The sequence below is a fragment of the Tetranychus urticae genome, chromosome 3 (genome assembly GCF_039701765.1).
Source record: "Tetranychus urticae isolate SD_2017Ah chromosome 3, NJAU_TeUrti_SD_1.0, whole genome shotgun sequence".
Taxonomy (NCBI): domain Eukaryota; kingdom Metazoa; phylum Arthropoda; class Arachnida; order Trombidiformes; family Tetranychidae; genus Tetranychus; species Tetranychus urticae.
The window spans coordinates 22002044-22015583 of record NC_142960.1 but is presented as its reverse complement, the minus strand read 5'-3'; the positions used below and the strand labels follow the sequence as shown (position 1 = coordinate 22015583).

The 13540-nt window shown below is 31.0% G+C and overlaps 1 protein-coding gene and 3 long non-coding RNA genes across 4 annotated transcripts; 1 reads left to right on the top strand and 3 right to left on the bottom strand.

Annotated features, from left to right (window-relative positions):
• The first annotated feature begins 1038 nt into the window (after positions 1–1038).
• Positions 1039–3738, top strand: LOC107365047 (uncharacterized). The gene is made up of 2 exons (XM_089269378.1): positions 1039–2263; positions 2546–3738. The coding sequence occupies exons 1-2, from the start codon at positions 1368–1370 to the stop codon at positions 3348–3350; spliced, it is 1701 nt and encodes a 566-aa protein (XP_089125504.1). The 5' UTR covers positions 1039–1367; the 3' UTR covers positions 3351–3738.
• Positions 3739–4050: 312 nt separating this feature from the next.
• On the bottom strand, positions 4051–5520 carry LOC112539158 (uncharacterized). Its single transcript, XR_003082805.2, has 2 exons — positions 4685–5520; positions 4051–4188 (listed from the first exon to the last, which is right to left on the bottom strand). It is a non-coding gene; the product is annotated as an uncharacterized LOC112539158 (long non-coding RNA).
• Positions 5521–6664: 1144 nt separating this feature from the next.
• LOC112539145 (uncharacterized) lies at positions 6665–8682 on the bottom strand. Its single transcript, XR_003082780.2, has 2 exons — positions 7621–8682; positions 6665–7468 (listed from the first exon to the last, which is right to left on the bottom strand). It is a non-coding gene; the product is annotated as an uncharacterized LOC112539145 (long non-coding RNA).
• A 2079-nt stretch (positions 8683–10761) lies between these two features.
• On the bottom strand, positions 10762–13515 carry LOC107364762 (uncharacterized). Its single transcript, XR_001569245.3, has 5 exons — positions 13332–13515; positions 12786–13179; positions 12004–12113; positions 11759–11929; positions 10762–11687 (listed from the first exon to the last, which is right to left on the bottom strand). It is a non-coding gene; the product is annotated as an uncharacterized LOC107364762 (long non-coding RNA).
• Between the last annotated feature and the right edge of the window lie 25 nt (positions 13516–13540).

Here is a 13540-nt window from a genome sequence, read left to right as displayed (position 1 = left end):
GTGCAAAGACTGTTTTTTTCATGTTGATAGTTGTTTTTTTTTCAATGAAAAAGCTGCTGATACTATTAGCGATGCTGATGGTGATGTTGATGGCGATGTTGATGGTTATGGTGATGGTGATGTTGATGGAGGAGGAAGAGGGTGGGAAGATTGAATAAGTAAAAGTAACATTCATCCGTAACGTAATTTAAAACGGCTGGAAAGGAAAGCAACATCAAAAATTGTCATCATTTACTTTAAATGGTTCCTCAGAGTTTTCTGATTGTTACCAGATTGTCTTTATTCAAAGTCACTTCAATTTTAACCATTTAATTAAAACGCTTAATACACTTTAGACATAATTAAAGTGTATTTACATTTACTATTCAAATTGTTAATGTAAAATGATCGTGTTGTTTCATCTTTCGCCATGGTTTATGGAATCAATTTGGTTCTTTAAAATTTACTAATTTTCATTTTATCATTGCTTCTTTCTTCCTATTGATTGATTGTTTTACCGATTTGATTGTACAAAATTTCCGGCTACTTTGCTCAAAGGTAAGGTTGTGTGTAGTAAAAATTTATTTATTATTGAAAGAGTAAAGGAAAAAGGCCTTTTGTTGTTTAGTAAAGGTAAATTTTGTTTTCATCTTTCAGTCATGTGAAGCTTGAAAGGTAAAAGCTCAAGACGTTTTCAACTTTTCTTGCTTTTTGTTGATAAAGAAACCTGAGATTACATTATAACTTGAAGTAAACCCATTAGACGATTCAAAATGAACACCTTTACTTTTTTTCCTGGTATAAAACATGTTGTGCTATAGTGTCTTTTGTATTGAAAGTTGGTTAAACCTAATTTCATTAAATCTTGAATAACCAAATGACTTAAATGTACAATTTATGTATCAATAAATGTATCAATTTTATCAAAGTTATACTTGAATGCAAATGAGACACAATCTCCCAGGTTGGGTTTGTTGGGCAACCAAAAGTGAAACAAACTTCGAGACTGTCCAACTGAACCTAGAAACCACTTGGAGACCTAAACAAAATACAAAACAAACATTTCCATCAATTGTAAAGTTTGATTATAAAAAAATCGTGTTGCCGCTTATAATTGAATTTGTGAGAATTTACCTCAATTTTAACAATTTAGTTATCAAATGACACAGTGAACACCAAATGCTTCATTGTTTTAAACTCAAGATGAAATTAAAGTGATTAATGTTTGATTTAAAATGTGATATTCAAATGGGACAAGAAAAATTTGACCATTTGTAAATGGAAACCAGTTTTAATGGTTAAAAATATGGTCAAATTTTGTGATCTCAGCGCAAGTCTTTAGCTTTTTATCTTGGATGACGGAAGCTGAATAACATCAATTTTTCGTAATGTCAACTACGACTACAACTGTACCATCTAACCAGGAAAAGCTGAGGGAATTGTTGAATGAAGAAAGACAGCGAAGTGAACAAAGAAAACAAAATTACAATCAGTTGAGAGATGAACAGGTTAAACTGCGAACAGATTATTTAGCCTTGCAATCGGAAATTAAAACTATCCTGGAAGAGACCAAAGTGTTGAAGAAGCAAAAAGAGGATGATCTGGAAGAAGCAAGGAAAAAGATTGAACAACAAAATCAACTAATTGAGAAGCTGAAACGTGAACTAGACCTTCGAGATCCTCGTTTGATTGAACAACAGTTGACGCAAAAATTACGTGAACCATATTTAGAGTTAGAGAAGGAAAGAGATGGCCTTTTACGGGAACGTGAACGACTTTTGGGTGATTTAAAATGTTCAAAACAAAAGGTTGAACACATTGAGAAGGAGATGATAGAGTCCATTGAAAGAGTCCGATTGAGTTATGAGGTTGCAAATGCGGCAATTCAAAAGGAAAAGGAAGAGTTGAAAGTTAAATTGTTGGAGATTACAAAGACTCCTGAAGGGCAAAAGATATCAATGTTAACTGAACAGGTTCAAAGTTTAAGTGTCAAGTTACGGAGTAAGGAGAAGGCATTGGAAGATGCAACTCGTCAATATACAAAGATTCAAAATAATATTGAACATCTTAGTCTGGAACAGGAGAAGACATTAGCAGAACATGAAAGGCAAATTGAAATGTTACGCACTCAATTGACAGCTTCTCGTGAAGATAATATTAAACTGGATGATATAGTTAAACATCTTCGCCGAGAGAAAGATAATTTAACCAGAGACATTAAACGTTTGGAGCGTGATCAAAGTCGCCATCAGGAACAACTATTACAACTGGAACAAGCAAAAAAGTATGTTAACTTGGGCCTGGATTACTTTTGTTTTAATTGCCTCCATTCATGGGTAATTGAAACCAAAACTAGTCAACATTTCCTTGTCTTTCCAGAATCAAATTTACCCTTTTATCCAATCAATTGCTATTTTTGATTGAATTCAACTGCTTATAGTTAGAATCGTGAATTAACTTCAGGCTATGTTATTGCTCTTGTTTTTGTTTTCATCAGCTTAATTGTGAATTTCAATTTCTTTTTAGATATTGTTATGATTTCATTTCCTTCTTTGCTCTGATTTTTTTCCTTCTCATCCAACAGAGTTTCATTGGAGCAACGGATAGTTGAATTGAATGAGGAAAAGAGTTCATTAAAACAAGAACTGGACAATTTTAAACGGCTACTGGAAACAAATGGGGAACTTCGTATGAACCTGGAAAAAGAGGTGATGCTTCTGAAAGCCAAGATTGAATCGTACCAAAGCTTCCAGGAGGAAATTGATAGACTCAGGCGAAATCAGGCCAATTGTGCCGAAGAGTTGGATAAGGTGCGTGATGAGTTGGTTACTGCGTCAGCGATGAAAAAAGATTTAACCATTCAATTGCAGCGATCAGAGGAGGAATACAATCGGGTTAAGATGATTCTGGATGAAGAGAGGAGAGAAGTATTTGAATATAAGGTTGAAAGTGATAAAATAGTTAACAAATTGAAAAGTTGCCTGGAAGAGGAAAGAAATGAAATGAAAATTAGATTAGATAATTTAAATGATGAATGTAAAAGGAAACACAAGGAAAGGGAAGAAATGAAGGTAAAATGTAAGCAATATGCAAGTTTAGTTGAAAAATTACAGGTAGAGGTTAAATCATTGAAAGATCAAGTTGAACAGTTGGAAAAATTGAGCAAAGAAATGGTTCCTCTGAAAGTATATAAAGAGTTGAAGAGACAATACAAGGAATTGAAGCGTCTATTGAATGATCTACCAACATCAAGTCTAGTCAATTTATCTCACCAACAGCAACAATTAAATCAAAAACCTGCCTTATTTTCAGTCCAATCAAACCATTGTAAAGTTACTAAAACCCGAGAGAAACAAACGACAACTTCTTGATCACATTTAATCATCAAATTATCCTCATAATAGTCCAATTAACTTATTGAAATTAGTATTTGCATTTTTTATCCTCTTTTTTCATTAAATATTGTTTACATTGTTTTTATCGTCTAAATTGACCATTATCCAAAGTGGATCAAATGATGCAAAAATAACCTCAACCTGGACATCACTGGTAAAACCTAAATTGAAGCTAATAGTTGTCAGCAATCAACTGAACAGCAAAAACAAGTTTTATATCGCCAAAGATGACTGTGCCTATTGATGGTTTGACAATTAGTTTGAAATAATTTTTTTAATGATGTTAACATAACTAACCTCAATAGAATCGAGGTTTGATTCTGATTACAATTAACGTATCAACTACAGAATAAAAAAGAGCAACAATGAAGTACTTTCTAATTTACTCTCTTTTTTTGTTTCAAATATAATTTACTAATTTTTTAGTCATCTAATACAGCTATTCACTTGCTCAATGTGATCAATCATTTGAGAAATATGATCAACAGTTAATATTGATGGTATCCTGGCAGTTGATCCTGTATTATAACTGTAATCAGATTTACTTGCCGGTAAACTTGAGCATAAGACAGTGAAATATCAAATGGTTCCTAAATCTTCACAAGTAATTAGTAAAATATTTTTCAGCTATTGGATCAGATAAGAGAAGAGCAAATAAGCAATAATATGCACCAAGAATGTCTTACTTTTTATTTTATTGAATGTGTTTATGATGGGTAAACAATAGTGACATCTTCTTGACCCTTTAATAACAAATCAACTTTCTCTTGGTCAGCAGCTTAAGGGCCAAAAAATAAAAGTAAGATCAATTTACCTGTTGATTAACATGATGAAAAGAAAAGAAGAAGAGAAAAGAAGAAAGGAATTAGAAAAAAGAAAAAGATCACTAAAAGTGATAAACTTGCGACTTAAAAATAATGGGACAGGAATAATGAGTGTACCAAGAAACGAGCAAGATGGAAGGAGAGGCAATAGGAATTAAGTTAATAAAAGAAGCAGGAGAAGAGAAGAGAAGAGAAGAATAAGAATTTTTCAAGGAAGAAAAAGGCGGACAAAAAGGGTGAAGGGCATTAGCCTAAAGGCAAGGAACTGTATGAGCTTTCTAAGTTAACTTGAGAATAATAAAAAGCTTAGAGTAATTATGCTTTTCATCTATCACTTCTTCTTCTTCTTCTCTTCTCTTCTTCACAGATTTTCTTGTGAAGATGATTTTCATGAAGATGAGCTTCTTTGAGCGCTAACTAACATTTCAAAGGTACATTTATGTATATGAGAAACAGTTAAAAGGGTTTTACGCTAATTTGGCTTACCTTTGCTTTTTTAGTTTTAGCCTTTTCTCCTTCCATCCATTGTTATTGAGCTATTGTATTATAACGATCATCATCATCACCAGTTGATGGCCTAAATTTTTAAGCCTTAGTTTTCTAGTGGTGTTGATAGTGGTCATTGGTTGGTCAGGCAAACATCAAAGGAGATATAAAGTTAGGCGGGAAAAAAAGGTAAAGATGGTAAGGGTAAAGAAAGAGTTGCATGTAAATGTACCTTAGGAATGTAACCACAAGACAAGGAATTAGTTGAAAGCTTGTTTGCCTATGTTAAAGACAATTTAATTTGACGTTGATTAATTAATAAATCACCAATTTAGTCAATTGTTTAAACATTTATTTAGTCAATCATTTAATAATAACAAAAACTTGAACCCAAAATGCTCACATCTTTTGTTATTATCAAATCAATCGGATAAACCAGATACTATTATATTTTAACCAGGATCCGATCTAAAGCTCTTTTGTTGCTCTACCTCTTACCAAGCTAATCCTTTACTTTGGGTCAATGGTTTCTTCTGTGGTAATCATTAACCACAATCAGGTAATTAAGATGTTGATTAGGATGAGATGATCGATACAAAAGTACAATTAACTTTACCTTATAAACAAGATTATACCTTACAGATGATCATTTTGTTTCTTATTCAACCAACTCAACATTTCCAAGTGAACCATAATTTTTCAAATCATTACTGGTTCATTGAAATGTATAACAATTTTTATTAAAACCAGAAAAAATCTGGTTTGACAACTATTTAAATTGCTATCCTTTCACCCTTTAACACCTCTTATTGTCCAGCTAAATCAATCTTCAACAAAACAGTTTATCTTGTTGATTGCAAATGGATAACCAACCAGTTAATTGTATTGTTAGTTTTATTTAGACATTTAAATCATTCAGCCCAATTTCATTTCCATCTAAACTAGTTTAATATTTTCTAACCCAATTTAACCTGAAAATGTTATTTTTGACCAACAATAGTCTAATTAAAATGATATAAACTTATCCAAATATTATTAAACATTTGATTTGCTGATTTACTTGGCTTTATGTATCACTTAAATCATCTTAAATTGCAAATTATGGCCAGTTTTAGTAAATTGTGTGTTCAACCTTTCATTTGATTCAAAGGTTTTTACTTTTAAACTTGAAATTTAACCCAAGTTAATTTCTGATAAACAATCATTTAATTTGCTTTAAGGTAAATCATCATTAATCCTTATTCTTCTTTGCACAATTAACTGTTACAATAGTTTAACCCATTTTAATTAATTTGCTTACGCTTTTTGTTTTCCCAATCGCCGTTTCAAGCTGTACTTTAATGTTACCTTCAATGTTTACACATTCACATGTTTGACCTAAATTTTACATCATTTTTTTGAGTTGATGTTGCTTTTGTTTTGATTAACTTCAAGAATCATGATTTTGTCTGAGAAATGAAATACATAATGATAATCATGATAATCAGTTAATCATCAGACAACAGGTACACACAGTTTAATATTAATACACAAAAGGAACAGAGTGTTAACAAATGTTGATGTAACATCTTTAACCAGATTTGACCAAACCTTAAGGAAATGTATTGTGTTGAGCAGCTCTTTATTTTTTTTTTGGTTAATTTAATAGCAACAGGTTTTAATCACTTTCAAGTATTAGCTGTTCAAAAGGTAAATTAATCAGCAAATATATATAATCCGTAAAAATAAAAGGTTAACCAGTTGTTAGAGACCAGACTTGATATGGTTTTACGATGTTAACCAAGAGTGTATTTAGCAAGGGTTAGCAACATTACCAGCCATCATCAGGCCTCACCGATATCGGATACTGTTAATCAACCAAGTTAAACCATTAATCACTGTCATCATCATGATCAACATTAATCTGGTAAAAACATTATTGAACTGAATTAAAAAAATACTAATACAACCAGTCAAGTATAAATAAATCAAAAAATAAAATTACAGACAAACAAGCAAAGAGACATTTATTGCTCAAAAGCACTTGGTCAAGATTCAGCCATTATGGCTGAAAGATCAAAATGTTCATCCTGATTCCTAAACAAAAGCATGGTAATCATAGAAGAAAATCTGGTAAATTCATGTAACTATTTAGAGACTGAAATATGAATGAGAAAATATATTTGTTAAAAAGTTCAAATAATATCCTTTTGTATCAGCTTGGAAGCTCCATAATCAAATATCCTTCCCTTTCAATGGTTCTTGATAGTCGGCTCAGGTTAAGTCAATGCCAAAAGAGCTGGGATTCAGCAAGTGACGATATGTTCATCAAAATTTGAAACACAAAGGCTTGTTTGATGTGAAATGCCTCTCTAGCTTGACCAAAGATCTGACCAAATCCAAGGCAAACCTTTTGAAGTAATATACCAAACTGGCAGTTAAGGAATGACATCAATTTGTGTATAAAAGCTTGATAGACAAACACGAGATTAAATGATGTTAGATTTTCATGATTTCGCTGTTGAAAGTTTATAATGAATCCTTGTCTTCTCCCGCATTTCATATCTCATGTTTCCATGTTTCTTCCCCTTTTAGTTGTTTAAACCAGACGGGAAGATTTCATTGTTAATCGTGATTATTTGCCTCCGTAAGTAGCCCGATACGATCATCCTTATTTTACCAGATTAGATTAGCCATAAAAAGGTTGCGCTCATTCATGTGAAATCTGTTGAGATGGAATCTATTCTCATCATTCTTTTTACACTCATTGTATTGTGTAATAAGTTGTGGTCAGAGGCCATTTTGCTGAGGTAGAACCAGAAAATTACAATAATGATTAGTTATAAAAAATTCAACCAGACATAACAAAGGTTCATTCAATAGTTTTCATATCAAAATATCTGAACAAATACACAGACTCTGAAACTCTAATTCTTGTCTGTTCATTCCATACTTACTTTTTTCAAATTTTCCAAGCAATATCATGAAACTACTAATTTAACTGATTATTTTTCACACAATAAAGTCTATCTCTAAGCAGTCCGAACTTTTGAATGGCCATCATTTTTGCTTTTCATCACAATTGAGGAATGACGAGTAATGTTTTCGACTTGAACATGAGATATTACATTGTATTGAGCAAACAAAATCTGTCGACAATCACGATGGTTAGACAAAACATTAAGTGTTAGTAGGTTAGTAAAAAATAAAATAACATTTTGATTAAAATTAATTAAAATTTAATTTTCCAAAAAATAACCCATTTTATCAAATAAACAAACACAAAACATAATATAAAAACCAAGCGTAATTGAATGAAAGCTTAGAAGCGCAAAAATCAAACATTGAAAGGTTGAGTACAAAATTGAATAATTGAAATAACCTGAAATACGGTTAATAAATTATAAACATATTATATCCTTAATACTATTCCAATTAAGCTTTTAAACTAATGTCCAATCCAATTTACCTTGCAGGCAATTTGATCTAGATCGTCTTCTTCCTATTTTACCTTCAACATTGACTTGCAAATGCTATGACAGTGTTTACAACAGGTAAGCAAAGCAAGTTATGTGAATCTGACAAAAATGAAGATTTCTTTTTCTCTCTTTTTGAGTACAAAAAAAGTCAAAGTTTCACAGATAAAAAGCAAGCTTGAGCCTTTTTTTCAAGTAAAACATGTAACATTCAGGTAAAGAGGGATTCGCCTGAGGATTTGATCTGGCTTACCTGTTGAAGCGTTCAATCTTTATGAACGCAACAAAATGGAGAATTATTTTCTTCTTCTTCTTCAAGACGATGATGATGATGGTGATAGTGATGATAATGATAATGATAATGATGAAAATAATTTGCAATAAGATGCAAGGACATTCAGCTATTCAGTAGTGAGCAATAACTTTTTTTGCTGCTCAAAAAACTTGAGCTAACTCAAGGATCCGTGATCGGGAAAAGGTAAACTCAAGGTTTTTTTAATGCTTTTTTCTTCTTCGTCTTCATGTTCTTTATTCTTCTGAATTTCATCATTTTCATGATGGGAACAGAATGGAACCAGTAAAGCACACAAACTGACAAATTGGACTCAACTTTCTGGTACAATTGAAATTCAAGTTGCCTTTGTTTCTGCTAAGCAAATACATATTCAAATTTACATTCATTCAAAATGTATTCATTCAGCTTTCTGTTTACCACTTTTTTCAGTCTGAACTTTTCTTCTTATCCTGTGATGCCAAGTTGTAACAATTAACGTCATGGGAAACAGTTTAATCTTGATTTTATTCCCAATCAAAATCTGAGGTTTGCTTTGAGATTTTGAATTTTCTTTCAAATTTTTCTCTAAATTTGTTTTACTTTTGAATTTTTTTCCCATTTTTTCCCTCAAAACTTGATGATTGATGAAAATGGCTTTTAATTCAAATTATATTCATTTTGAACGTTTAATTTGCGAAAACATACAAATCAATTTTGTTGATTGTGCAAAATTAACCCAAAAAAGGTTCAATTTTATATTCAAGGTAAATGAATATTCAAAAACGTTTAAACATCTCAACAATCAAGGTTAATACATACTTTTGTTTAACTTGTTATACATTCATTTTTTTCACCAATCCTTATAATTGTGATTAGCAAATTGTAATCAAATGTTTACTTTGCCACAATTAAAACAATTTAGCAATCAATTATCCAAAATTTAAACGTTTTTCTTTGTTTTTTTACTTTACATTTTTGACCATTTTAAGGTTAGTTTGATGTTTCATATGTTGATGAATGATTAGGATTCAAGAATCAAATTTGATGACAAGGGAAGAGACTTTGGTTAAAAGGTGAAAATTAATTCTCAATTGATGATTTTAATGATAAATAATGGGTTAAAAAGGTTTATAATTGATGAGTGTAATCAAGTAAATTTTCAGTGTAAATTAATCCAATAATAATAACAGTGTTTTAAGCCTTCTCACTTAGTATTTCAATATTGCCAAGGTTGATTGATTGGGTAAAGGTAAATCTGTAATGTAATCAAAAAGATTGTATGATTTAGCTAATTGATTTTGATTAATTGATCAATTAAGAAGGGTTTAGACAATAGTTAATTGTAAACGGGAAACTTAAATGATTTCAGGTTTCAATGAAAATGTTGAGTAAAAATATTGAGATTTAATCATTGATTGTAAATGAAATAATCATCAATTATTTTAGTCTGGACTGTTAATGTTATTACTTCAATTGAACAATTTAAGATAAATCATGTTGCTCTTGTTAAGGAAATGGTTAATACTTGTACTTTAACTGGCCAATGTTACCTAAAATTTTGGGGTAACTTTGAAAGGTTTTGAATGATGAATAAATTTTACTTTACTTTACAACTATCATTGTTACCATTGTTAACCTGAAAACCAGAGTTGAACCTGCAAAAGTGATTCCAGGTCAGGTCAAATGGGAACCTATGGGAACCTGAAACCTGTTGAAAAAATAAAGAGTCATTGTAATTGGAATTTAAAAGCATTTCTTTGGAAATTTGGCAAATTTTCACTCAAATATATTTTCAATATTTTCATCTCAATATAATAATATTTGTAAAATTAGTTGCCATTACGAGTGATCGTAAAGATTCAACATCTCTGTAGGGACGAAAGTTGTATTGGTAAAACTGGTTGATGCTTGGCAACACCTGAAGAACCCAATTTTGATACCAGGAAAAAGAAGAGCAAAGGTGTTCATTTTTGGTCTTTTTTTGTGCCCTTTGCTTAAAGTATTATAATAATAGTACAACTTTAGTCTTCTTTATTAACCAAAGAATGGCAAACTTGGTAAAGCTGGAAACGTCTTGAGCTTTTACCTTTCAAATTTCACATGATTGGAAGATGAGAACAAAATTTTTACCTTTACTAAAGGCAACAAAAGGCTGTTTTTGGCTTTACCTTAAAATGTTACTCTTTCAATAATAAATAATCATTATTATTGTATATTTACCAACAAGTTTAGTCTTTGTAAGGTAAATTACTTTTACACATTAAACGTTTACCTTTAATTTATCCAACTAGCCGGAAGTTTGGTTCAATCACATCGGCAACAAACAAGCAAAACAACAACCGCAAGCGTAAACAAAGAAACAAATTTTATATGAAAGTGAATGTAATAGAGAAAAGGAAAGTTAAATTAAAACCATAAATCTATGAATAATGAGAGGCTATCAAAAAAAAAGTTGACTTCAACAGGCAAGTTGAATAATCATCTGACAATGATAGTGATAAAATGTAAATACACTTAAATTGTGTCTAAATAAGTGTTTTAATTAAATGGTAAGATTGAAATGAGTTTGAATCAAGACAATCTGGTAACAATCAGAAACACTCTGAGGAACCATTTAACATTAAAGTTGATAGTAAATGATGACAATGTTGACTTCTTGATGTTGCTTTCCTTTCCAGCCGTTTTAAATTACGTTACGGATGAATGTTACTTTTACTTATTCAATCTTCCCACCCTCTTCCTCCTCCATCACCATCATTACCATCAACATGGCCATCATCATTATTAGCAAGCTTTTTTTTCTGGTGCAAGATTTTCAACATGAAAAACAAACGTTTCAACTTCGCACATTGACCTTTATAAATAAGTATAACAATGACCAAAAACCAGTCCAGTATTAGACGTAAATTTGTATTTGCCATCTTGATTCATCACTACTATCTGCCATCTTTGTCTTTGTTAACTGTTGACCCTAGAATCAATATAAATTGTGTAAATTGATATCACTTTGATTAGGCTTGATGTAAGGGTAGATTGGTGAAGGTGCTGGTGAAGCCATTTTGGTTGTGGCTTTTTTTTGCTGCCTTTTCAAGGTGAAAATGCTGAGTCCTCGTTGTGTTGCTTTCTTTTTTTTGTACACTCTTCTCATCGGCTGGTTCAAAAACTGCTTTTGTTGCTAAGCTTTAACCTTGCAAGTCTACACATATGTTTACCAGCTTTTGGGTCTCGGGCTTTAAAATAGTAACCAAATATTACACAAAAAAAAGTCATGACTCTGTCAAAAGAAAGGCAAAAAATATGTACAATGATCAATGCTTTAGAATCTGGCTTTTTTTCATTCCTTACTTTAGCTACAGTTCATGTTGAAGATGTTGATGTTGAGTAAATTGCGTTCAATTGCTACGCGTGATCACCTCATCATACTGTCAATATGATTTTCTTGGATGCTTTAGCAAAGACAGCCAGCTTGATTGTCATTGTTTCCCTCAATTTATCTTTGAATTTTGGTGTAATTTTCTGTGGAAAAAAAGAGACAAAATTAGCAAATTTGGTTTCGATTGTTGATTCAGATATTTGAAAATTGAACTCACTTGTTAATCAACTGCAAACTCATTGTAAGCTTCAAATTTGGTCTATATTCTAGACTGTTTATGTTTAATCATTTCCTTTTGATTGGTATAGATCCACCTTATCATTGAACCTGCAACAAAAATAAATAAATACAGAAAAGGAATGATAATCTTGTAGTTGATTATTCTTGATCAAGGTAGACGATTGATTAGTTATTTTGATAATCTGGTCTCTCTCTCTGGGTTTTATGTTACCTGAAATTGAAAAAGCAAACATTGAGTTTTATAAGTGAAAAATTGTCCTCTCATTATCATGGTCAAAAGATGCTAACTATTAATAACATGATAAATATACGATAGCTAGATGAACTTGCATGAACAAAATATAATGATAATTATTACAATTGCTACGAGTAATGCGAGAACTGAAAAAAAAGTTGATTGTTTAACTAAGAGTAACTTGTTTTCTTGGTTTTGGTTTTACCTTTTTGGTTTTACCTTACATTATCATTCGCTTTCCATCACACACTCTTTTTTTTAATACACATTTAAAGACTAAATTTATTCATACACAATGAAGATGAATCGTCTTTATGCTTGGTTAATAATAAATTATAATTGTAATAACAATATCATTATATTATTATTTAAGGTTCACCGGGTAATGACCGGTAATTGTGAGAGAGATTCTTGACCACAACAAAAGGTATCTTCAAAATAAACTTTCAATTGAATGCGTATATCAACAGGTTTATGAAAAAAAAGAAGAAACTTCATCTCAATATTGTTTAAACTGGACTTACCTATATAATTAACATTTAAGATGTGTTAAAGAGATGCTTTAATCAAATGTGAATGAATATTTCTCAGACAAATCATCAAGAATCTCAATTGAAAAAAAAGATAAAAACGAGTCTGAACAAGTGAAAAGCTGTAACACTATAAGGCTAAGGTAAAACAAAAAAGCGCGACCAGATTATTGAGATAGCTCTTTCAATTGGATTCAATTGTGTTCAACTGCTGTTGGAATTGGAAACACAGTTGTCATTATTAGATACCTTTACCATATGTGACCAAGCCCAAGGACAAAAAGAGGAACCATAATAAGTAACCATTCAATTCACGTAATTCATTATAACATTTTTGACTTTTCACATTTTTTGCTCTTTGTTCAGGTAACTACTCCATCTACTCCATCTGTTGGTTTCAGAAAGAGTAAAATTAAACCTTTTTGTGTTAATTTTTCAATTCATTTTATTGTCAGTTTAATTGTCAGATTTGATATGAACGAGTGTTTCAAGAAACCAAATTGATTCAAATCAGTTTAAAATTTGAATCTATTGATTGACTTCTTGTTAATGCTAAAACGTTAGTTTACTTTGCTAATCAAAGGATTAACACACTTTACTGCCAACAAATCTAAAGAGTAAAGAAGTGCGTCTCTTTGAAGAAACCGTTATTCATTGTTGTTTGAATTTAAAAGGGTACTTTTATTGGAAGTTGTTTAACACAATTTAATTGAAATCAATTGTTGAACTGAACAAATTGTGATGAATTG